Source organism: Apteryx rowi, unplaced genomic scaffold (genome assembly GCF_003343035.1).
Source record: "Apteryx rowi isolate R43461 unplaced genomic scaffold, aptRow1 scaffold_608, whole genome shotgun sequence".
Lineage (NCBI taxonomy): Eukaryota > Metazoa > Chordata > Aves > Apterygiformes > Apterygidae > Apteryx > Apteryx rowi.
In genome coordinates, this window is record NW_020450881.1 from 435,456 (window position 1) to 462,069 (window position 26,614).

Here is a 26,614-nt window from a genome sequence, read left to right on the forward strand (position 1 = left end):
TTGATCTGAAATTCACAAAAGTAGAGATGTTAGATAAATGCCTGGAGAAGAGAGTACAAAGGAAGGAATAGTTTCTTTTTAGATGCAAGTTTCGGAATTTTTTTTTTCAGTTCTTAAGACTTCTGAAAGTGTGTCTTGTTACCTGTAGGTTCTTTTATCATCAGACTCTTAAAGGACTTAGGGGAACTCAGGACCACCTCTAAAAGCCTCTTTTTAAAAAAAACAACAACAACAACAACAAAAAAAACCTCTCTTCATTAACCTGACATTTTGGGGAATGTGTTATATCCTGTATTAAAACCTGAGTTCAGTGTTTATAGAATGTCATCATTTTTCTAGGTGAGTGTTAACCTTTTAACAGTAGACTCTTCATCAATTTTTTATTTACATGACCATCCTGTTTACTTTTTTGTCAACTTAAACTAGAATTTTTAAAACGAAGCCAAGATGTAGACCATTTGTTAGAAATAATAAAGCCCTAAGGCAAATACAATTCTGAATACAAAAATGCAGTAGCAACCTAGTAACTGAAAAATACATTGTGGAGTACTTCAGCAGTCAGTAGTGTTATCGCGCTCTTTCTCTCTCCTTCTCTGTCTTTTTAAATCAAATTATTTTAGCTATGTAAGAAATGTATTTATAATAACCATGCTGGCTTTCATTCTCCTAACTTTAGAATAGTATTTTGCTTATTAAATGAACACCATAGCTAAAGGATGTTGTTTCTTTTAATCAGCTTCTGAATAATGGAGTGGTAAACATTTTTCCACTAAGACACAGACATCCTAATGCTATGGTGTTATGTGAGAGGGCAATGCTGTTATATGTCTGTGTTGTCATCCTCCTCCACAAATTAAATCTTACATATTACGGGTAATACACACTCTTCCTGTATTATTTTAAACTGAGTGCTTCTATACTAAACTGTATCATAAAACATCAGGCTAACACTCTTCTGCTCTAGCACTGTTTATTTTTGGTTAGTTTTTTTTTTTTTTTCCCAAGTGACTGTAGATTAGGATTTTGCAAGTTCCATAGTATCAGTTTAACTGTTTGGATGAAGTTAAAATTTAGCTGGCCTTATTCTTGTTTTAGGTTTGCCCCTTAATCGTCTTCCATTATTGATGTTGTGTACAGAATTTTATATGGTATTTCCTTTGAAATAAAAAAACAGAAATTTGGTGTTTTTTAATACAACACTCAAGTAACAACAACAACAACAACAAATCTTCATCTGACAACAAATATTCTCCAAGTTTCTCTTATCGTTCTTTCAGCCTGTTGGGGATTGGTATGAAAAAGCTGATTTACAGATTTCAGATGTTGTCTTGGGGAAAACAGCTTTTCCAAAACTAAATCCTTAGACATGTCTTTTATTCCTCTTTTCTAAACCAAGACAATTCAATTCAATTCGTGTCATTCATTTGTGAGCTGTATATGGGCATGTTCCCCAAATTATATACCATAAAGTGCTTTATTTTGCTGCTTTACACTATATTTACATCACTTTAGTATTATAGCAGCATTAGAATTGACTAATGCATGATTTATTTGTTTCACTTTGTGAATGTCTCAAAGTATTTGGTGTTGATGCAGCCTGACTTCACTTTGGGATTACAAAGGCGCTTGACACACAAACTTTTCTTGTCTGTGGGCATTTCAGACTAACACATTAATGTATTAAAAGGCTAATTGCTTTCATTACTTCATTAGCAGAAAGCTTGTGCCCTCTCATATAAAAGACTAAACGTATTTTTATGCCTTTTACGGAGGCCAGTAACTTTTAGGTAAGCCTCTCCAGATCCTAACAGACTTCTATTTGTGCACCAGCATAATGACTATCACTGAAAATGTTAATACTTTTTTTTGCAAACTGATAGTCAAGTAAGGAATAACAATATTGCTAAACAAAACCAGCAATTACTGGACTGCATTGATGCCAGTGGAATGGATTAGTAGAAAGCTGTATTGATTTTAATGGAGTAAGACTGGACTTTTAAGATGTCAAAAAGTTCAGTTTAGTATTACTTCTTTTTTTTTTTAGCTGATGATATTCATATAGTTTTAAATACGTTTGTTTGTCCCTTAACAAGATATTCAATGATCCATACCTTTTGATATGTTGAGATGCCTGGTATACTTGAGCAAGTCCAGCGAAGGGCCACAAAGATGATTAGGGGACTGGAGCCTCTCTCTTATGAGGAAAGGCTGAGAGAGCTGGGCCTGTTTAGCTTAGAGAAGAGAAGGCTGAGAGGAGATCTTATCAAYGTGTACAAGTATCTGAAGGGAGGGTGTCGAGAGGATGGAGCCAGACTCTTTTCAGTGGTGCCGAGTGACAGGACGCGAGGCAACGGGCACAAACTGAAACACAGGCACTTCCATCTGAACATGAGGAAAAACTTTTTCACTGTGAGGGTGACAGAGCACTGGAACAGGTTGCCCCGAGAGGTGGTGGAGTCTCCTTCTCTGGAGATATTCAAAACGTGCCTGGATGCAATCCTGTGCAGTGTGCTCTAGGTGACCCTGCTTGAGCAGGGGGGTTGGACTAGATGATCTCCAGAGGTCCCTTCCAACCTCAGCAATTCTGTGATTCTGTGATTCTGTGTTTTGGTTGAGCTTTGCAAAATGGACACTGCGGTATCAGAAATTTGCTTTAGTACGTGGGAGGAACAATGATACTATTTTAAACTTAATTATTTGATAATGTATATACAGTCATATATTTTTCATTCCTTCCTTTCCTTCCTTTAAAATATTAGTGTTAAGTATACCATAGTTTCTCTTTTGAATAGTATGTAATAATACTCACTTTAGGTCACATCATATGGGATGCAGCACAAAACTTGATATTATACAGTGAATACACAATTGCATTGTACTGTGATTCTGATGTTACCATTGAATTTTATTTCCATGGTGTTATTTTGGCATAGAGCTGGAAAACAGTGAATTAGTCTCTTCTGTTCTTCTGTTGGGCAAATCTAAAATCAGCAAGAATTTGTTCAAGTAAAATGTGCATATTGCAAAATGGTCTCTAACATGCAAATCTGGCAATATGTGTTATCGGCAGAGTTTGGGTTTTTCTGTCTTCAAATTTAAAATGCAACATCCATTGCAAGTATGCGTTGTAAACAGGAAATATAAAGCAGTGCACTTGTAAGGAGTTTATTTACAAATTTGAAATTTATGTTCCTTGTAGGCAGCAAAAATCAGTGAGATTAATACTAGACTGTTGGCTATAGTAAGTCAGAAGTTTATTTTACTGTTACTTAATTTGTTAATTGGAATGTTTGAGTTTACCATCTCTGAGAACTGATGGTTTATTTTCAGAGTACATAACATCAAAAATTATAAAAAGCTACAATATATCAAGTATAAAAAGCCTAAAGCCTGGAAGATCAGTGTAGAGGAGTAAGGGCACATTCTTGTTAACCACCATAACAGCTTTTGAAAAAAGGTAAGGTAGCAGAATATTGCTTGGTTAAAGCCAAGAATGTTCTGTAAGGGAAAGAGACCTGAAGAAAGGCTGCTACTTTTCCATTTCCCCCCCTCCAGTTTTTCTGACCATTGCTATTCAAAGTCTGCAGTGAAAGGGACAGCATCTTTCTTAAGAGCTTAGGCAGAGCTTAGAACTATATGTGAAATAGAGACCTACCAAAAACAGCAGGGAAAGGAAGAATTAAGAAAAAGTAGGTGTTGGGAAGGGTAGTGAGGAGGATGCAGTACCAGGACCAGCAGGAACAGATGAAGGATACATTTTTTCTGGAGGGATAAGTGAGAAGCACAGGAAGCAGAATGCTAGGGCAAGACTCAGCAGTCTGGGGGTCTGCATGAGAGGAATACGATGGCTGAGACTTGCTACTGGATGTGATTATGGCTTTACAGCTTTTCATGTAGTTTAGGACTATGCAGCTCCCTTCAGGCCATCTCCATTCCCATATTGCTAATCTGGAAAGGTGTATGTGGGGAAGCTTAGGGGTGACAGTGTCACCAGTTTGTAGGCTCAGAAGCAGAGGGGTGGTACAAGAGCTCTCTTCTCCTTTCCTTAATGAGTAGAAAAGAGAGCACCCTCCAATATAGGCATGCTCTCGAATGGACAAGAAGTGCATCAGATTAATGAGGCAGTATGTGGCAGACACAGTTAGGATACAGCACTGCGAAGAGTTGGTATTTTACTTGTTTGTGCAGTGAGGCTGGGGAGGAAATCCTAGTTCAGTTGCATGGACAGTATAGGGAACAGGAGCAATATCTGTTATAGCCTTCTGACAAGAAGCAGGGGTACAAGATGCTGTGGAAGCGCTGATCCAGTGTTCAAGGGCAGGTTTTAAGGAACAGAGCAGCTGCTAACAGCAATTATATTGCTGTGTTCTAATACACAGTAATGATTTGGTAATGCAGTCGCTTAGTAATAGTGCACTTGTTTGCAGAGAAATTTCTTTGGCTTTATATCCCAGAACATGGATAACTACAAATCTAGTCAAACAAAATGGGAACCATATCTAGTGCTGTTTTGAGGTGGGAAGAATTTAAGTGCTATTTTTCTTAGTGTAGACTCCAATGTACTAATTAGTTGACAGGTAAACTTGATCAGTTTAGAAACCCATAAAAATCCTGAAGTTGAAGGTTAAAAAACCCTTGTGCTAATGTCACAGTGCTTCATATAAGAATTAAATTATATCTTACACTGACTATGTTACATGAACTCATGTTTAAATATGTTTTTGAGTTTGCCCGATTTGATTACCCTATCATAGTCTTTGGTTCAGACCAAAATTTGCAAAGATGCCCAAACTTTGGATGATTAAACATGCATCTTGTAAGGTCTCCTGCTCAACAGCTTAGGGAAGAAATATCCCATTTCTGTTGCCTGGCATTAAAAAAAAAAAAAATGCTTGGCACTTCTCAAATCCAAGCTGTAAGTACATCAAAATGAAGGTCATAAGAAGTAGGGATCACTGCTGTTGCTGATGTAATGATCAAAACGAAAGTCTCTGACAGTGTAGTAACCGTTTTGTTAGTTGTTTCTGTTGGAATTTTGAAATGTTCTGCAGAAAGGAGCTGAAACATGAGGAATGGTGTGTTCTGAAACAAGCACTAGTTGACTAGCTAGTTCATATATTTGTTTTACACCCTGGATTACTTTCCCTTGATGCATGAATAATAATTTTTTCCCCTATAAACTTCAGTGAGATTCTAGCCACAGAATCTAACTTAACTGTATGTAGCCACGTTTCTGAAGCAGTACTGGCTATTACGAGATTCTGCTGTACTTATTTTTCATGTTCTTTTCACAGTGGGAGCCGTCTAGGAGGCCTGGTTACTGTGATATGTTACTTTTTCAACCATGGAGAGGTAAGTCTTGTCTTTTTTTTTTTTTTTTTTTTTTTTGATTAGGCTAGGTGTCACTTCATTAGAGATAGTGACATTGCTTGTCTATTTTGGGGTTAATTTAAAGGGTTAATAAGAAAGGAATAAGGTATTACCAAAAGTAGAGTAGTAGTGACTTGAAAATTTATAGCACTGTCTAATGTGTCATCTTAAATACAAAAATGAAATTCAGAAGGAAAACATCTGTATCTAACATGTCTGTTTGGGGCACCTTCCAGAGTAAATCCCATACCTGAGCTCTGATATAATTTGTCTTGACTAATTCTTTAAGGAGAGATAGTATAGAAGAAATACTGAAACCTAAGAGAAAATTAGTGTTATCTAGCCTAACTTGATCAATTAACTAATTATCTTCTGCTAAACTTTGACTGGTAGTGTTCTTATTGTTTACCAGCAGAATGCTAGCAAATTTATTGAAACCCTTTAATAAGTCAAATTAAGTATGCTTTTATAGAATGTAATTTTGTTTCCTTGAAACCTATATTTTAGAGAGAAGAAATAGTGAGGGGAGGAAATGTATTCCAGTGTGTTTTTGAGATTGAAATCTTAGCACAGTGGCTTCAAGTTTCAAAACATCAAAAACTTTCATTTCTGTCCCCATTCCAGGCATAACTGGACTAGATGTACCATATGAACAAACTTCAAAAATGGAGGAGGTTTTCTCTAGATTACTATACATTATATCAGAAATTCATGAATATTTGAAAAAAGGTTGTAGTACTCTTCTCAAATGCTATACTGATATTTACTATACTCTTGATAAGATACATAGAATTTAGAAACTACATACATATATACAGTAGTCTAATGCTAAACATTTTTAGGAAGCTGTTTGAATCAGGGAAAAAAAACCCTGCTGCCTAACATGTCCTCCTCTGCCCCCAGCCAATGCTGTTCTTGTCACTGTTTTTGTATGCCCTTGGGCAATATTTCTGCTTTTATTTTTTAAAAACACGCATTTTATTTTATTTAAAATATAGTTGAACTGTAAAGCTTGTTGTCTAGAAGGAAATGAGATACCCTATGATTTTGTTAAGAGTTAAATCTCCTTTTTGTTTTCTTAGTTTACTGAGCTGAACTTTATAGAGGTCTCTGAGTAGTAACAAAATGTAGCTGTACCTAATAGAATGAAAGATTCTTTTACTTATGATGAGCTTTGATGGTTTTCTTCTAAAACAAGAATCTTGTTGGTGAAATAGCTATTATATTTTTAAGTTTCATTTGAAATGTTTTGCTCTGAATATTCTTTGTGCGGAGTTTTTGTCTAGGGTATTAAGTGCCTGGAAGAAGTCAGATAAATATTAGTGTTTCTAAACTTTTTTTCATGCTGTAAGTGCTTACAGAGTTTTGCATGGGTTTCCATTCTTACTAATACTCTTCTGGAAGTGAATTCAATATTTTTATCCTTTGCCAGGAGATACTGATATAGTACGTGTTGTTTTGATGAATCTGTGAAGGTGATAAACTGTAACTTCAGAAAGGAACAAGCTGGAAGTGTCAAAGATAGTGGTAGCAATATTGAAAAGAAGCATTTACTTCACTGTGGTACAGTCAGCTCTCCATTATATGGATGACTGGACCTGGGGGAGAAAACACAGATAATGTGGATATTTGGGACAATGGCATAGACATTACACCTGCATGGCTGTATGCACACCTAGTCTGGGGTTTATGTGGAGGTTGAGTATTGTGACTGATTGAGTCTCACCTGCGTAGTTTGGATTTCTGGAGAGGAAGGAGGGCTTACTTGCAAAGATTGAGTGTGAGATCTCAGCTGGCTCTTTGTATTTCTACTACACCTAATCAGATAACTCTTTGAGAATTTGATATGCTTTTTGGTCTGTGGGAATCACTTTGTATGTGATTCATCAGTACCCACTGTGGAGCTAGACCAATTCCTAAAAAATTGCTTTCCTTACCTGAAAGGATAGTACTGAGCTATAAGAGTCAACTTGGTTTGCAAGTCTTGTTAGCTCAGATTCCATGCCACATAAAAGTGGCTAACCTGGAGTTTAGCTGGTGATCCCTAAGGCAGTATGTTTTTATTTGTGCTATGCTTGTGCTATTATGTTTTAATGATGCCAAACCCAAACAGATCTTACGTATTTATACCTGTAATAAAGTTAGCTTACATCCTTGATAAACTATCCACTGATGATTTAGTATTACATTCCAAATATAGAAAAATAACATGGGTTACATTAGTCAATATACTGTTAAGGTGATGCTTCCTTTTTATGGTTGTACATCCTCACCATTTCTTTCCCCTTTTTTTTCCTCCTCTGCTATCAAAGATTTGGTAAATCAAATGTTGCTATATTCTTGAAAAATAACAAACATAATCATGATTATTCTAAAACAGTGTAGTCTTTTTGTTAATAAAAATTTTTAAGTAATAGTCTTTCAATCAGCTGAAGGTTACATGTTACTTTTTATATCAATGAAAAGTTTATTTTAATGGCTATCAGGATGCAAATGTTACAGAGAGAATCCTGTTAGACTCTAAGGTTTATGTTTGATGAATGTGACTGTCTTCTATCCTTTGCATTTATTTTACACTATTAATTTAACATATTTGTAAAATAGCAAGATGATAAGCAATGAATGTTTTAATACTGCTTCTCATGACTTCTTTGGTGAAGCAACACTTTAAAAATGTTTCTAGTATTATAGGATCAAAGTAGAAGGGATATCTATTCACTGAGTTCAATCCCTGCTATCTCAGCATCTCATACTATCAACTTTCATAAATTCATCACAATCCATATTTGAATGAATTATGTTTTTGTACTGTAGTAGTGAAGAACTTTCTTGTGATTTTTTTTTAGCCTGAATCTATTGATGTCCATTCCAAACCGATTTGTTTGTATGTCAAAGTTGACCTCTACTAGAAACATTTTATTTTCCTTCCACAATGCTTATATCACAGAATACTTACTGACACAATTTTATCCCCTGTCAGCCTTCACGTAAGTTGTTTGAATAAGCCAAACCCTTCCACGTTTCCGCTCTTGAGATAGGATTTCCATTACACAGTTCTTTTACCAGGCCTCCGCTGCACCTCTTCTAGTTGATCTTCCTTGAAATTTGTAAACAGAATTGCCTTTTCAGCAGTCTTCTCAAGAGCTTGTGTTAGCATCCATCTATGCATTTTTCTTTCAGCTGAGGATATAATTTTCTTTCCTGAAGTATGGGTGTTTTTTATGATTATGCCTATGCGTAATTGCCTTTATTTATTTATTAATTGCCATTATTTATTTATTTATTTGTTTGTTCATTCATACATTCATTCATTTATTTTTGCCTTCTGTTACTTGCACAGTCAGTCTTGTGTTGCATGTAAAAGAAACAATGTACAAGGATTTATGTTCTTTTTCCTCATTTTAATTGTTTTATTTGTTTTGGAATATATTGTACCAGCTGATCACAGACATGACACAGGCTTGAATAGTATTTCAGATTGCGAGGGAGAGTAATTTTAAGCTCCTGCTGGCAGTACTTGCCTGCTTCCTGGCTGCAGACTCAGTGACACCTATTCTACAGAGACAAATCACTTAATGATGAACAGGGAAGTAGAAAAAGGAGAATGGGTAATACTGTTGTATAAGATAGGTTTATGTACAAAAAGCTGCAGGAATGTTTAGTTCATTTATCAAAGCATACTTAGCAATTTTGTAAAAATGTTGAGTGCAAAGTTGTAAGCATGATTCTCTCTGTTGCAACGGTAAGTAAATACAAACCAAAGATATCGTTTGTTCAAAGTATTTTTCCTAAATATTGGGTGAAAACCCCACATGTGATAGCTACATAGTGGTAATCAAAGCTTTTCTCCAGCTTCGCTTGTAAACCGTGGATTTAAAAGTGATTGTATTTCCTCCATGCAGGCTTGTAATTTTTATAACAGATTCTATATAAAGTATAATATTCTTTGGATAAACTGCTTATGCATCTGAACGAACATTGTATATAAAGTTGAAAAAATATGAAATGCATTATTTAATCATGTAGATACATTAATTTAAAATGGAAATGAAGTGTTAAGTAATGTGCTAAAATGTAAAGTTTTAGCAATTTTTTGGTCACTACCATCTCCAAACCTTTAAGAAAAATTGAATATAAAGATTCAAGATTCAAAGATTCAAGATGAGAGTATCTGAGCTGTTTGCTATGAACTCCCAGAAATTAATGAAAAAACTATTCAGTTGATSTCATTTTATTATTCTTTGCTTCATTAGGGTTAAAGAGTGAAGGGTGTAAGTTAGTATAGCTCTGTAAGAGCTTAGTTTCATTGCTGAGTTTTACTGGCCTACAGGACAGCTACAAATTTTGTACTTTCTATGTTGTTGCTGCTGGAAATATGAAATGTTTATAACCTGGAGAGCTCTAGCGTAATGAAGAGTAGTGAGGAGCATGTTGATTTATCCTTCAGATCCTCTTGCCACACCCTTTCTCCATGTAAGTGCGGGAAGTCACTTCCTGAATTTCAGAATGGTTTTGGTTACGTGAATGACTTGCTAATTTCAGCAGAAACAGTGACAAACAGCTGCTGTCCTGGCTTTTATCTTTCATGTTATCTGTCACATTTAATTTTGGAAAAGCAATAATCTACTGTAATTTTCACATTTAAGGAGAATGAGCCAACAATAACAGTCTGAAAAACAGTGCATCACAGACCTCAAGTCTGAAAGCTGCTTACTTTGTCCTTTCCTTTTCTGCTTCCTGGCATGTTGTTTCATTAGCTTATGAGTAAAAGCTCATCTTGTTTGGTTTTGCTTTATTGAAGTGTCAGTGGTCATTCATTTTGAAATACAAATGCATTGCTTTATGGAAATATAGCAGCAAACATCAGCTAATGCAGTTCTTATTTTTAGTGTACTCGTGTCATGTGGACTCCGCCTCTTCGTGAAAGTTTCTCATACCCATTCCTTGTGCTTCAGATGTTACTTTTGACCTATATTCTCAGGTACCTTTCAATTTATACTTAGCTATTTACAATTATTTAAAAAATTGAATGTCACAGGGCATTATTTGAATACTATGTTGTTTTGCAGATTGGAGCTTTTTCTTGTACGTTATCAGCTGTTGCTAGTTCCAGTGCCTTTGTATGATGCAACAATGGTATCATGAGCACAGAAACTTCCTTGTGGCTGTTTACATGGCAGACACTGCACCAGAACTGCAGTCGTATTTCTCATTTGTTAAGAGGAAAAGCATTGCAGTTTCAAGATATAGCTGTAATAAAATCATATTTAACATGTTGGCAAATACATATCTAAACTACAAATCAATTTTCAGTTGACTGACTTCTTAATGAGAAACAAGCTGATATTCCATCACCTTAGTTCTGACCCTCTTTGGGAGTGGTAGGTTGGTTGCACTTAGAATATGCCTATGCTATGCAATAGAGGATGCTATAAGCACCTACAAGCTAGTAAGTCCATGCAGCTTTGTATGAGTTTATTAGCTCAAGCTTTTAGAGCAATCTCATTACATTAATGCAAGGATGCTCTTGAGGTCACATGCCTTGTTTCGCAGTCGTTGCTTTTAGCTTACAACATCCTTACTTGACTATCTTGCCTCTGGTTTGAAAAATAAGCATGATACTTGAGGGCTTTTCCACCAAACTCCATGGTATCAGATTCTCAGTCTACTTGTGATTTAGCTAAGCTTTGTATTTGCAACCCCGGATTTTCCTTTTTTAGGTCATGCTGATTTGTAGTCATTGATGATTAAAACAAAAATATATTTTGCTTCGTTGTTACTAATCTGTCATTTTTAGGTGGGACTAAAGTTATATACTGTCTAGAAAAATATTTTGAGCAACAATTTATAGACTGATTGCTATATTTTATATTAAAATGGCACCGCTTCATTTAATGGTTATTCCTGAAGTGTAAGGTCAAACAAAAAGGAGAAAACTGCACTTTTAATTAGGGTTATCAGAGTGTATGTATTCTGCACCTATAATTATGATGCTTCTTGATTCTCCTGTTCTTCAAATCTTGATATATAAAATAGTACTAAAGCTTACTTGCCAGTGAGAAGTGGGTATTTAAAATAGGCATTTCATCACCAGGTCCTAAAAAGGTGTTAAAACATTCTATGATTTAACTTTCTGATTCTCAGTTATAGTTCCTGCTTCAGGAGCAGCTTTGTTTTATGTATAGCAGTCTTTTGCTATAATACAGGAACTGTCTTTGGAACAGAGGCTAGAACTTAAATCCTCCACTGCTTTTGTCAATTAAGTAAAACAGTAGTCTCATGCTTAGCRTGATTTCCAGCATATGTTAATCTTGAGGCTTTCTAAGGGAACTGATGAATAACTTTACAGAGTTTGGCAAGACTGCCATAATATGTTGGGTTTGGGTTTTTTTTCAGCAGACTATTTATGGTCTCTCATCTAGTGGAGGCCACTTAGTGAAATTTGAAATGTGACTTATTTCAGAAGTAAATTCAAAGCTAACACAGAAATAAATAATTAGCACTTCTACTAGCACCTGGAGAATGGGCTTTGTTCAGTTAAAGATGAGTTTCAATTTTGAGAGAAAGATAACTATTAAAGAGGATTTCAAGAGCTCCTTTTTATATTTGTTTTTCTCTCCTGCCCTGAAATCTTGATTCCAAGAAGGGACATTGGCAAAAAGTTGCAGAAAGTTAATATGGAAAGAAACTTGTGAGATAGTATGTTAGAGGAATGCAATCACTATCAGATACAGGCTATTCTGAGAATATTTGTGGTCTCGGCAGAAAAAAGAAATGGATGTGACATGATTGTTAAGTTATTACAAGGAGTTGGACCCCTGCAAGAGACATAGTTTGGCCTGGTATATTACGTGCTGCCAGGAAAAGACATGTCTGGTAAATAGCCACTCTTCAGTTAGATATTCTTCAGAACTATCGGAGCTATTGTTTTTGGAAACTGATGGAAAATTAATACTAAATTTGCTTCAGCTATGTTATCTATAGTGGATCAATATTGCTAGCTAACATTCAAGGTAACTTGTTTTTATTCTGTTCTCTGCTGTACTTTTGAATAATATGCAAATATCTGTGTAGTTTAACTTACTGATACCTATTCTGTCTCTTTTTCCCAAGGATTCCGAATATTAATACAGGAAGCTTGATTGCACTGTGTGTTTCTAATATCTTTTTCATGCTTCCCTGGCAGTTTGCTCAATTTGTTCTTCTCACACAGGTAAGATCGTATGCAACTTCAAATAGTATCTGTGAATTATTTAGACAGATTGACTACATTCTACAGATGGTTGCTGAATTTACAACTATGCTGATGCTTTCCTTTTAGCCAGACTTGACTCTTGCTCTCCGGAAAGATTCATACCATTTGTCACATCAATCCTTTTCTAGTGGTCTTAAAAATTTAAAAGTTGACCATTTACATCACTCAATCTTCTGTTTCCAGGATTAAACAATTTAGCTTTCCCTTAAAAGCAGTCTCCAGCCTAAGATACGTACATTAGAACAAGTGCAGAACAAGAGAAAACTTTGCAAATTGAATTACAAAATAAATTAAGGCAGTGGTCTTGCATCACTTTAGGTTATACAAAATTAAACACAGAATTTTTAAGCTGAGCAATTTTTGCATGGCATGTAATATCTGGCATGATTTTGCATGATTTTGTATTTGATTTTCATGATTCTGTGAGTAATAGCATAATTTTACTGTCTGAGAGAGTTCAAATAGATGAGGTAGTTTTATCATTTACTATATTTCAGCACTGGCTAATGTGAGCAAGAGGATATTGACATGCAGCACTCTTCCTTAGTATTTAAATTGATTGAACTGTAGCCTGTAGATCAGAATCCAACCACGTGTCCATACCTTTTCACTTGTTTATCCCACTCAGAGTTGATACTGCTTGGTTTGAGTTGATAGTTTTGAACGATCAGTCTGTGCTGCGGTACACACATTTTCTAACTAAAAAAGAGGAAGCCATTAAAGTATATAAAATATTTTAAGAAACCTGTCATTATAAACTTCCAGTTGTTTTGGTTTTGTTTTGTTTCAGAAACAGTAAGACAAGGTGGGGTAGATACCTGTTTAAGATTCTGGGCCTGAAATTTGAAGTTATGGACTCAATTCATAATTTCATGGATTTCCTGTTTTACTTTTAGCAAGCTACTTAATCACTGAATCGCATTTTCCTTGTCAGCAAATTTTGGATGTTTCCATACTTTACTTAACTATAATATTTTTGCAATGATTATTAATGCTTTTTTTTAATCAAAGGTGAAAGGTGTTATTTTAGTACTATATTTTAATGTCCTTCATTTTTTTGTAAAGCTGAAAACTTATTTCTTAAATATTCAAATATATAGCTGTAAAAATTGATGTATGATTGTTCACAATTACTTTTTGCGTATGAATGCATATTCTGCTAGGGAGAGTACATCGCTTTAAATTGCTTTAACTATCTTTCACTTTTGATTCTAGATAGCTTCTTTATTTGCTGTGTATGTTATGGGTTATATTGACTCCTGCAAATTACAGAAGATACTCTCTGCTCATATGGTAATTTTTTTTTTCTTTTTAAACTAAATTCTGACAACCAGGTTAGAGCATCAAAAGAAGCTCGCTGTCTTTAGTGTTTTGCTTAGTTACAAGATGATTGAAAAGATGCAGTAATAAGGGGTGGAGGGGCCTGCATTTGAACAGCTTGATCTGACATATACTTAGATCACAGAGTCAGAAACTAGAATCCTTCTGGGACACCAGTATCTTTGAACTCAAGAAAGTTAGCAACTTACAAGAATTGTGGAAATATTTGCCTCTCCTTTTTGTCCCTATTCATTCTATGAATTTGAAGATACTGTCTCAAACAGCAAACTAGAAAATATACCAAGTAATCAAGTATGAACAATAAAAAGTTGAAAATGCAGCGTTCAACTCATCTTATCTCGTGATTAATAGAAACCAAAAACGGAATGCTAGCTAGTCAAATTTGGAGAATAGTCTATTTATCATTGAAAGAGAAGAACCACAAGTAAAACAGGGTTCTGAAGACTACTCTAATCTTAACTATGTGAAGATGTTGCGGTTGAACTATTTGGGGAAATATGTAGCAAGGAAGTCAAAGAAGATAAAATATTCCTCTGAGGAAAAAAAAATATTTTGTCAAAAATTGATGAGAATGTCAACAAAGGCTACGGAGGTAATAAGCCTAAGGCATATAAGATTCAGCATAATATATCTAATTTTCATTTTTGAGGTTGATAATGATAAAGTTTTACTACAAGCTTCTTGGAGAGAGATTATTGTCTTAAATATACAGAAAGTAAACTTTTTTGAACAAATATGGCTGCTTTTAAAAAAAATTTTTTTCTAAAATTGTGCTAAGGAAACTCAATGGGCAAAAAGAGAATGTCTACCACAGCAAAACAGCTTTGAATGAGATTGTACTTCATATGTATTCAGAATGACGAAATGCTCTAAATCATAAATAAAAGGCAGTAGTAAGCTCTGTACAACTCATTTTTGAAATAAACCGGAGACACCAAGTGGTTGTCTCAAGTCAGACTTGTCAGGAAAATTTGCAAATAAGCCTCTTGGTTTAATAATTTTTTTTGTCAGAAACAGGATGAAATATTTAGAACTTTCTGTCAATAGCCGTATCATAATTTTGCTGTCAGTATCGTAAAAAGTCCAATTTCAGATGCACAAGTATGTGATATTCTAAGAGAAAATTTAGTGAGCCTAGCTAAACTGCCAGTCTTTTGTGGTTTTGATTTTTTTTTTTTCTTTCCACCTTTCTGTGAAATATGAGGAAGTATAACCATGAAAAATAATAAAAAAGTTCAAAAGGCTACATATTTTACAAATAAATGAATTATTTTTGCTAATGTTCCTGTATGTAGGAAAAGGCCCAGAGATTGACCATCTTTCCAAGTTAGAAAATTTGTTTCATCTTGCTTTCTCTTTAGAGAAAAATCTTGAAAAATTAGAACAGGCACAGCAGAAAATCAAGACACTGAATAAGAGTTGTATTTCAGCTTTGAGTTTCAGCCTTATCAGCTGAAATAGTTATGCGTATATGATGAAAGTGTCAGATTAGAATTTTTCTTTATTGAATTTGGTGATGATTATATTTTAGTGTGTAAGAAATAAAAACAACAACAAACATTTATTCAAGATTTTTAATGTTTGTCTAGGATTCTGAGAGACAACAAACAGGATAGAGATATAATAATTTGAAAAAATGTATATGTTAGGAGTAACTTTTAAAATGTAAGTGGTATACTACATAAAATGAATTAGTCCTGAATGAATTAGAAGAATCAAATCTTTTTGTCCATTTTTACTTACATTTTAATGTAAGTTACTATAATATTCTACATTTGGCTACCTTATAACCATTGCATCCTTATAGTTGGTGTTTTCAGAACAATTCTCTAGGCTGGGTATATAGCCTGCATTTGCTGCGAAGCAAGTTTCTTTAAATTTCAAGTTGTTAAAAAGCAATTTCTGTACTTAGACAATTCTTTTCTATTTTAAATTTAATTACTTTTATTTTCTTATTTCAGGTATCTCTTGTAATGTGTTTTATTCTGATGTTTGGTAATTCAATGTTATTGACATCCTATTATGCTGCATCTTTAGTAGTTATCTGGGTAAGTTGTTTAAGAAAGAAATCATGAGATGCTAAGAATATAATGCTGTACTATTATTTAATGCATTGATGTAAAATGTGAAATTACTGCATTGCCAAATAGTTCAGAAAGATTAATTTAGGGATTAGAGTAGTCTTCCATTCATTGTATGTAAACTGCAGTAAAAGTTCTTATATTAGTATGTCTGGTTTGTGCAGGGTGAAACTGCAGAATAATATATTTTTTCTTATTTCAGGTTGCATTGATTCAGGAGTGTTTTTTTTTTTTTAATAATAGTTGCATTGTACAATAAGCTCTTACTAAAATAAAATAATAATCTGGGATACTGGAAAATGTTGTGTGGCTACTACATCTTACCTAAAAATGCACATTCTTTTTATTATTAGGGAATTCTTGAATTGAGTCCAAAATTCTTGAAAAAGAGCAGAAGAGAAGTCAGTTTATGGGTAAGGATTTTGATATATTTTGAATTTCAGAAAAGGACTATTACTTTTTTTTGGTTTATTTGTTTTTTAGGAAATAGAGAAATAGTTTCTGGTTTAGTTTCTTGTGTTTTAAAATCAAGAGATACAGCTGAACTGCTGTATTCAAGTAAATTGTCCATATTCCCTGAAATTAATCTTCATTTAAGGAAAACAAAAAATGGAACATAAACATATATTTATTTCATAAAATTTAAATAACATCCTTTCTATGGCAACACATTTAATTTTATGCTCCCAACTCGAATGTATTTACAACTACTAAAATCCATATGAAATTCCCTTTAAAATAAAGGATAAAATTTAGAAGAAGCAGCTTAAAGGGTAACAGTGCTTGCAGATATGGAGATTAAGATACTGCATTACAGATTCACATAAAACTATCCTATACAATTATTATTTTAGAGTCTTTTTGATAACAACAATAAGCAGCCTATAATTAAACAGGATATGATTACAGTTTATGTTTAGTTTATGGTTTATTATAGTTTCTGATGCCCCTTATTTTAGCAGCAGCAAGTTCATAGGAGATGGAAGAAAGATACTGTGGAAGCAAAAAATATAGAAGCATTTAGAAAAGGATTAAGTACCTTCCAGGAATTTAGGTTTGTTTGCAGCCATTAAATATGATGACTGAACACAACCAGCAGTCATGTTACTCCTCTGATTACGTTAAAGGAAAGATCAGTTTGTATTTTGTTGTTATATTCTCTGTGAAAGCATCTGCTGCTGGTATCTGTCAGACACGAGATACTGAGCCAGGTTGTCCTATTCAGTTCAGTTGGTTTTATAAAAAAATGGGGATAGCTTCAGTTAGATTGTCTAGAATTTCTTTTGCATCATTCTGGTGTAGGGGTAAACCTAATATATAACTAAAAGTTTGAGTTTATCTTGAGAAGGTACTATAAATAAGCAAGTTCCTACAAAGGGTTGAATTAGTAGAACAGTACAACCTCATAATGTTGGAGGAGTTATTAGTGGAAAATAATTCTACTACCCCAGTGTATGCAAAACAAATGGAATTCAGAGTTAGGCTGCCCCTGTTTAAAGGCAGCTTAGGTATCTCCTCTACTACAATGTAGTGTGTGGTGATACAGTCATAACATAAATCAGTTGCACAAAAATGGTTTCAATTGTAATAGGAAAAAAAAAAAAACAAAAAACACCCCAGTGCACTCTACTTGGTGAAACATACTTGGTTAGAGATGGTTACACTTCTTGGTGATGACATCTGAGAGTTTTTAACTAAGTGCTTAATTTAACAAGCTTTTCTAAAAAGAAAGTTTTTATTTAAACTTCCTTTGAGACATGTTTATATAATTCTGAATATATTTTTAAGGTTATTGAAGGATGTGCCTGGATATTTGGGACAGTCACCTTGAAATATCTGACTTCTTTAGCATTTGGAATAGCTGATGATGTAAGTGTTCTTTCTCTTAGCTTAATATCTGGCATTTTGATTTCTGTTCAGAAAGCTGTCTGCTATTATGTAACACTTTTAAGTACTATTTTCATAGTAGATTTATGTGATAGTGATATTTATGATAATATTTTATATGATAACTCATTTATGATTCTGTTTTCTTCCCTTTTTAAATTAAATGAAACTGAAGTGGGAGTTAGGTTAAAAACTAACATTATTTTGCCAGTGAAGCGTGATATTGAGAGAAGGTAAGTTAGCACAGAAAAAAATAAATTTTCCTTAGCCTAGGAGTACAGATGTCCAATAAGATATTTTAGGCCTAAACTATTCTCAGTTAACAAAACTATTCTCAGACTTTTAAGTAAGTTTAATTTATGTTTGAAAACCTCTTTTATGTTTTGTGGAAGAGCATTGCTTTATACTTGGAACCTTTATTTTCCTACAGTTCTGTTCTACCATTATGGATTTTTTAGTTAAAAAAAAAAAAAAAAACTCACTTGAAAGATGTTATATTAAACTGTATAGCATTGGGGAAGGGAAACGGTATAGTAATAAAACTGTATAAATAATCAACTAATGACAAATCAGAAAGTAATGCATATCAGCTGAAGTCAATGGAGGCTACAAGACAGATATTGATGTGTTTCATTTATTTAGGTTGGTTTCTTTAGAAAACTTCCTAATTTTTAATATTTTGATTTTTATCATCTTATGTATTTTCCTGAAACTCCAAGATTACTTTTGCAGAAGTGGAGGAGAGATTGTATAATTGCTTTCCATTCATTATGAATTATCACTTTGAGGTGCTATGACCTAAGTTTGTGAAAAGACAAAGGTTTTTACTACTGATTTAACAAATGCTTTGTTTGTCTGTAAATGTGGCTTTGTAGAGCTTTGGGCATTTCTGATATCTTCTGATATCTTTTCCTGTATTTGCTCAATTTTTTAGTTTACTTTTCTGTGAAGCTAATTTTTAAGAAGACAGTTTTGAAATCTTTGTTGTAACTAGGACTCCTCATTGCACTTTGGCTCTTTTATTATCGGATTCTACTGTTTAGACATTATCTGTGCAGATGCTATATCAAGGGGCAAAAGGTGGCCAGCTCATAGCTTAAAATGAGTATGCAAACCCATACTCTTGTTGAGCCCAGTCCCAGTGATAACCCCATTTTTCTGCCACTTTCCACTTTTTATTTTGCCCAAGCTCTCTTATATGTGAAAACCTCATTTAATCTACCTGAATAAATTTTTGGTGCTGTTGTCACAATATTGTAAATCCTATAGACTTCTGTTCTAATTAAAAATCTTTACATTTACATTTCAACTACTTCATTGCAGAACGTAGGCCAATTTTTACTTACTACTGCTTTTGTTTTTTATTTCCTACCAGGCTCATATAGGTAATCTATTAAAATCTAAATTTACTGGCTACAAGGATTTTGATACATTGATGTACACCTGTGCTGCAGAATTTGACTTCATGGAAAAAGAGGTAATCTGATCAGATCAGATCACCGTGGAACTGGAAAATTTTTGGTTTATATCAGTTTGTAACTTAAAACATGTGAGAGCTGTCTCCTGCTTGCATCATAAGACTTTTCTTTTTTGAATTCAAGAGGTTACTGGTGAATTTAGAGACATAAATGGACTTCAGCTAAATTTAGCTAGCTTTATTACTTTTAAATTAACTAAAAATAAAAGAATATTTTGATTTCAGTTCTAGAAAACATACTTGCTTGAATGAAAGAAGTGCTGGTTCAGGGACAAATGGAAATTTACAGTTTTGCAAACTTAAGATTTTATGTGGCTGTCAGTAACTGATTTTGAATAGAGGGAAAATGTAATTAGAGCTATAAAGGTCCTATGTGGTGGATTTAGATTACAGAGGAGCACTGATGCTTTTTAACTTGCTGTTAGTGGACTTTGGTAATTAATCAGTATCCAGATATGTATTTAGAAATTTTATAGGTTCCTCAAACCATAGTACTCAAATTCACATGGCATACAGTCTACTCTTAGCCTGACAGAAGCTTGCCAAAGAAATGAGAAACATTTGCTCATGACCCTAGTATTACAATCCCTACTGAGATTTCTGGGTAGAGTTGAAATTTTAGTCTCTTTTAAGCTTGCTTTGTTTTTGTTGTATGTTTGAATTTACATTTGCCTGGAGGAAGGATGTCTTTTTATTATTTTCTGTAAAATGACCATTGTAGTAATGATGGATGAATGGAAAGCAGTTAATACGGTTATTTCTGTTATAGACTCCAGTGAGATACACCAAGACTCTGCTACTACCAATTGTTCTGATAGTTTTGGCGGTAATCCTTAAAAGGGTAAGTGATTGATTTAGTGAATGGCCTTTACCTTGAATTTGCTTTTTAGGTTTTTCGAAGGGACCTCTATTTATCTTGAGGTAGGAGAAAGCTAGATAAAACATGATTCTTTAAAAATATGATTCTTTAAAATTATTTACATAAAATTCTCTATTCTCTTTACATAGATTTTGCAGAAGTGCAGTCCAGAAGTCAGTGGCAAAACTTGTTTTGATGTTAAAGCGCCAAACACAAATTTCTGTCCTTTAGCTGAGGAGAACTATAACTATAGTTTATAACTGTTTCTGTAGATTTCATTATGCGTAATTTATGTAAAAACAACCTACAGTTTACACAAGAACAGATGGAATAACTGAAAACTGCCCGACTAATTAAACATGCTAACAAAGAATTTTTAGCTAAAATATAGCATGTTTTTATCTTAGTATAATCTCAGAATGGGATTGCCCAGGTGCAATTTAATTTTGCAAATGTTTAAAATGCTTTAGGAATGCTTTTGAAAGTTTATTCATGCTTTTTGTTGGCTTTCACTTTCTTCAGGCAATTAAATATCTCGTGTGGGCCTTATCTCAAAAAGGCCAATGTGAAAGGTAAATGTTGTCTTCTTTTTGAATATAAAACAGAATTTTCTGCTGGAAGTTTATTTGGTTTGATATATGCTAGATAATTTAGAATTTTACATTGTGGTGGCCCTTTTTGAAGTATAGATTATTTGCAGTTCAATAACCGAATCTCTTGGATGTACTATTTAGCATGTTTTTATAGTATGTCTAAAACTAAGTTTAGCTGCTGAACTTAGTTTTAGACATCCTAACCTCCTGCCCCAAATCTTTTTTTCATAATATGTTTTTCTGCTGTATGTTCTTAAACCAGTATTTATTTATGCTCCTATTCACTTTTCTCTCATAAACAGTGAATGCAAACATGTTCCTCCCCATTATTTTTTTTTCCTGTTATCAAGATACTTAAGTTTCATCTTTAGAAAGGAATCCCTACCATATTCGTTTTATTTACTAAATATGTGTAATGCTTGCTCTATTATGTCCATTTGGCATCAGTTGTTGATATTAGGCTCAAGAATGGGGAATTTGGCCAACTGAGTGTTGTTCATTTCCCTGACGTATCTTTTGCTGCATTTTCTTTCTTTTATTTACCTCTAATCATTTCAGTGATCTCTGCTTTCTATAGTCTAATGGCCTTTATCAAAATTTCAACAGATGTGAGCAGGATTCACTATCCTGTCCTCACAGATGTTTTAGCAGAACAGCAGCTATACATAACTTTGATTATATTCACATTTGTATTTTCTTCTAAGAAGCCAAAGATCACATATGTAGTAACTGAGTAAATGACTGACTCTTTGGTGACAGTGTTCTGCCTCTTTTATGTTAGTGAGATATTTTCTAAATAAGCTGTTTTATATGTGAAATAATCCATGGAAGTAATTAAAAAACTACTAAAATTAATTTTCAGATTGCAAATAGACTTAGGGATGGAGAATAGTTACTGGTTTGCAATATGTTTCAAAGCTTGTTATAAAGAAAAAAATAGCTATGCAGGTGCTGAGTCATGCTTACCAGGTTAGTTCAATTGTTTAGAACTGTCATAGATGATTCTAAAGTAAAACGACTGCTTCTGTATGAGATAAATAATTTGATTTTCTGTTTTTTGTTCAGAGAGGAACGTTTTAACCACGGTGAGGTAGGACTCGTTCTGCACAGTTCTGTTCCTATGTTAATGTGAATATTCAATATTGAAATAGAAATTGCAGTGGTCTGATGCTGATAGGTGATTATTTGAAGCTAAGTATTCACATCTACTTCTGTTCCCTTGTTCTATATTGGGTCCAGTATATCACCAAAATAACTCTGGAATGTTGAACAAAAAAATGTACTAGCTAGTGGGAAGCGGAGGTGGTGCAGGAGAGGAATCTTGTGGGCTTTTGCTGTAGAGGCACAGAACACTGATCTTAAGCTGGGCCTTTCAGTTTCCCCATACAGACTGAGAAGGTGAATGGCTACTATATGTAGTTTCATGGTATAATTTCCTGTCTGCGGTGACAAAGCTTGTCATTGTTTGACAAATAATATTATCCTTTTAAAATTCCTTTTTAAATATGCTACAATGAAAATAGTTCTACCTATGGTTCTTTTAATAAAATTACCTAAATAGTATACTTGAATGGTAGCTTTCTTTTGTGATTTCTTTTTTATTTGCAGTTAAGAAAAATTTCCACTGTCCGTGCTGACTTAACAGCTAATGTGGTCAAAGCTTACAAGAAAGGCTTTTTATAACCCTTTTTGATCTTCATACCCATTTATTCAAATTCTTTAGTAGGAAACCTACTATAACTCTAGAGTAGAATAAGCAAACAGTTCACTGAAGATCAGTTTTAAATATGCACATGGTGGCATTTGGAAAGCCAAATACTTCATTCATTAGAGTATGAAATTACTGAATTATTTCAATAATTAGGAAAATATAACTATGGAGTGATGTATCAAAAATACTGAATCAGCTTTACAATAATTGATTCAGATAGGAAGGAATGAACTCTCACTTCCCATGCAAACCAAGGATTTCCTAAAGAGCTTCTATTTTGTTTGGGGTATTTTAGCAGTTTATTGTGGATTGTGCTATGAGAGAAATCTCATGCCATTCAAAATATTTTAATCAATCAATTAGATACAGGTATTTTTGCAATCAATACTTAATGTTTAACTACAGCACTTACACAGGTAGCATAGATTCAGTGTTAGGAGTGTTGAGTGAGAACTCTGCTTGTTGAACTTCCTAAGCTTTTACTTTTGAGAATGCTAAAGCAGTCTGGTGCTATAATCAGATCTGTGGTTGTGTGATTACTGAGGATGATTTTAGTTGCTTCTTTCATTTCATGCTTGTTAAGTATTTTAGATATTAAGTAATAAGATCTATTCACTCCTATAAAGAAATTATACAAGAAATTTTGCATATATTATTGCTTGTCTCATGCTTCAGGATCTTTTGGATAGTTAGTCATTTCTCTAGCTGCTTTTAGTCTTATTGTTACTGTTTCTCCTTCCTGTTGTTCCGTACCTTAACATACTACACACATTTTTGAAAAGAAGATTGCAAAGTCATTATCACTCTCTGAAATGTGAAGATCTTTATTTTGACATGGACTCTTTTTTGAATAAGCTTGTCATTTAAGCTATACTGAAAAAGAAGTTGTATATTTAAGATACAAATGAAACATATGCAAACACTAGCTTATGCTTCTGTGTGGTATGTTTGTTTTTGCAGCTGGTGTATCATGCATTGCAGCTGTTGGCATACAGTGTCCTAGCGATTTTAATTATGAGACTAAAACTGTTTTTGACGCCACATCTTTGTGTTATGGCTTCCTTAGTGTGTTCAAAGCAGGTAAGATCTTTTTTTTAATTCTGTAACTATCTCAGCACTTTTACGATTACCCAGATATTTGTTTTAAAACAAATTTATGTGTTTGTAATTGCTAAATCTGAGTATACCAGTTAAAAATAAACCAGTTAGTATGTCTAAAAATGAGGTTACACGTTTTCCCCTCTCTCCTCAGCCCAAATAAAGCAAAAATCTTGTGTTATGCAACTTGTCCAACTGCATTATTATACAAATTAATACACTGTGAATTGAGCTTGAGCATAGGGAGGCATATACTAGATTTTGTTTTATTTGAACACTTCTATGCCATTGCAAGCTTTGTATCAAATACTGATTTTAGGTATTTAAGCTTATTTACGTTGTGTTTTCGCAGCTTTTTGGATTGTTTTCCATATTTTTTGTTTATTAATTTACTCTAAAAAGACCTTTCTAAATAGTTTTTCTAAATATCATTGCATGTTGAAAACAGTTTAAACTTAAACAATAAATGTGCCTAACTCAGATTTAATTTTTCTAGCTTGAAATCATCCATAACACAAAAATGTTATTAGATTGGTTTCCACATATAGAATATCTGTTAGAATTGGCTTTCCATGTTTCAGTAGTTGTGTTTTTGAGAAGTGAACTTGATTGAATCTGTATCTGGGTAGCTGTTTCAGAAGCTTTGCAGCTGCTGCAAAAGTAGGGTAAGCAGTCTTCTGTCTGGAAAGTGTTACTTACATCATATGAAGTAAATATCCCACACTGAGAGAGTGAAAGATGATGATTAATCCTGAACTTTCAGGGAACTAATGGGAATGTCTACAGGAAGAGCACCATCATGAGGATCAATGGGATAAAGAATCCAGGGAAGGACAGTTTTTCCATAATGCTGTACAGGCTACATAGTAATCCATCTGGTTTAATATTGTGCTCCTTACTTTCTTGGTGCCTATTTTGTTACTTGGGGCCTTCACATGCAAAAGTGCTGAGTGCTTGCTGACATCAAAGGAATCTGTACTTTGAACATATAAAATGCTATGAACATGTGAAATACTCTTTAAAAAGTAAATTCATTTACTCACCTTGGAACTGAGTATTCAGACTTAATAGAAACTTATTTTTCCTGTGTTCTGTTGCCATTCTGTAAGGTAGGCAGGTGCTCTTATGACACTCCCCAGCTTTTGGTTACTTGATCTTGTAGTATTGGTGTCCTCTTAGGGGGTCTGGTTGTTTGTGGAGTAATTAACAGGAGTTACACTGCAGTTAAAATTTTCTAAGTGGACTTTCACAAGGTGCCCCTGTCTTATACTAGCAGTGGAAATGACAGTGTACAGTATTTTGAAATGAAATGGCTTTTAAAACATCAGAAAAGCAAAAAGAAAAAAATCTGTTTATGTTCTTCTGACATATTGTTGTAATTTGTCGATAACAAATTATCACACAAGTGAATTCTGTCCAGAGGTAATTTGTTCTTAATTCTTGTTTTAACTGTTTGTGTTCCTAAAAGAAAATTTGTAGGCTTTTCTGCCCCATTATGCATTTGGTATACAATATAGAATACAATATAAAAAGAGTTAAAACTCTTGTGTAATTTTGTAGCAGGTGAACTTTCAATTTTGTACTATTTCTGTATTCTGTACATCAGGAAAAGGCCTGATGCTCCCTGTCAAACCTCTGAGAATTGACAAATGTATTACTTGAGAAAATCTGAACTACTCTTTTTCTGTTGTATGGAGAGAGTATTCTCTGAAAGATAAGAAAAGGTACCTTGTAACTGGTAATGATGAAAGATGAGCTGATAGGAAGGTTTCTGGTAATAGATTGTCTCCTTTGCTTTTTTTATATAGTAAGCTAGCTAGTACATGGCAAATTAGCAAAAGTTTTAACTTTATTTATTTGTTTGTTTTAGTAACAAAGCAATATTTTTGGATTCATTTTGAATATAATTCAAAATTCATTTTGGATAACAGTGTTTTTGTTGTACTATTGCAACTAAGTTCATTGTGCCAGTTAATGAAATATGGTACTTTCGGTAAACATTGCCTTTTGGATTTTAGAGGAGGCCGTGTTAGCACTATGTAAATATTTAAGAGAAGGAAAAGTTCAGAGTAATTTATCAATATGTATTTATTTCCTTTCAAGTTGTATCAGTTTTCTAGGATTTAGTTTATGCCACTAACTTTTGTCCAGTCTATCAGTAGGAAAGATTGTTGATTGTGTTAAAAAAGAGAAAGAGATTGGAAAGAACAAAAAAGTGCAAGACGAGGTGTATTCTGCTTCCAAAAGCTTTTTGGTCCTTTGGTTGTCCTGCTCTTATTTCTTTGGTCATAGAATGAGAGCAAGATTCTCTGGACGGTACAAATCCAAATGATCACCTATTCTGGGAGCTGTTCCTGTTGGACCAGATGGCTCAGGCCCAGTGACTTTTTCCCCCTTCTTTGCAGCATCGTGGAGGAGTAGCTGGATTGAAAGAACTAGGTCTTGAATGCTAGGAAAAATAAGGCTTAGGTTGCTGTAGTTTGGGAGAGTTGTTCCGTATAGAAGAAGGTAAATGACCAGCTGTAATATAAATAAAAATAATTTAAAAAAAATCTCATGTTGCTGTCAGTGAAGGTTCTTTGCCTTTAAAATGTTCGCTAGGTTGATGCTGATTGATACCTGTAAAAGACAAGCTAGATTCTCTCCAGCCTGACTGATGTACACTTTTTTTAGTGTGGAGCTGCTGATAATTTTGCAGGTAACACGTGACCGGCTTGAGCATGAGAGAGAAACTCTGACATCCTGACCCATAGGACTGTCAGACCACTTCTAAGACTACTCTGACTTAAGCAAACAAAGGTCTGAGAAAACTCTTTATTTTTTGTAGGCTCAGGAAAATATCATTGGTTTTTCGTAAGTTTTTCTTCTGCCCTGCTGGCTTCTGAGCAGAAATAATTTTCTGAGATTGAAAGATCTGACTCTGTATGTGTAATAATGATATA

General features: G+C 33.9%; 1 protein-coding gene across 1 annotated transcript in view; it reads left to right on the forward strand.

Moving 5' to 3' along the window:
• DPY19L1 (dpy-19 like C-mannosyltransferase 1) overlaps positions 1-26,614 on the forward strand; it is a 52,995-nt gene that overhangs the window by 18,655 nt on the left and 7,726 nt on the right. The window contains exons 8-19 of the mRNA XM_026083550.1: positions 5,295-5,352; positions 10,260-10,351; positions 12,484-12,583; positions 13,841-13,918; positions 15,928-16,014; positions 16,401-16,460; positions 17,836-17,916; positions 19,310-19,411; positions 20,181-20,252; positions 20,793-20,842; positions 21,929-21,953; positions 23,535-23,654. Of these exons, the coding sequence (XP_025939335.1) occupies positions 5,295-5,352; positions 10,260-10,351; positions 12,484-12,583; positions 13,841-13,918; positions 15,928-16,014; positions 16,401-16,460; positions 17,836-17,916; positions 19,310-19,411; positions 20,181-20,252; positions 20,793-20,842; positions 21,929-21,953; positions 23,535-23,654 (925 nt within the window). The remainder of the gene's footprint in view (positions 1-5,294; positions 5,353-10,259; positions 10,352-12,483; positions 12,584-13,840; positions 13,919-15,927; positions 16,015-16,400; positions 16,461-17,835; positions 17,917-19,309; positions 19,412-20,180; positions 20,253-20,792; positions 20,843-21,928; positions 21,954-23,534; positions 23,655-26,614) is intronic.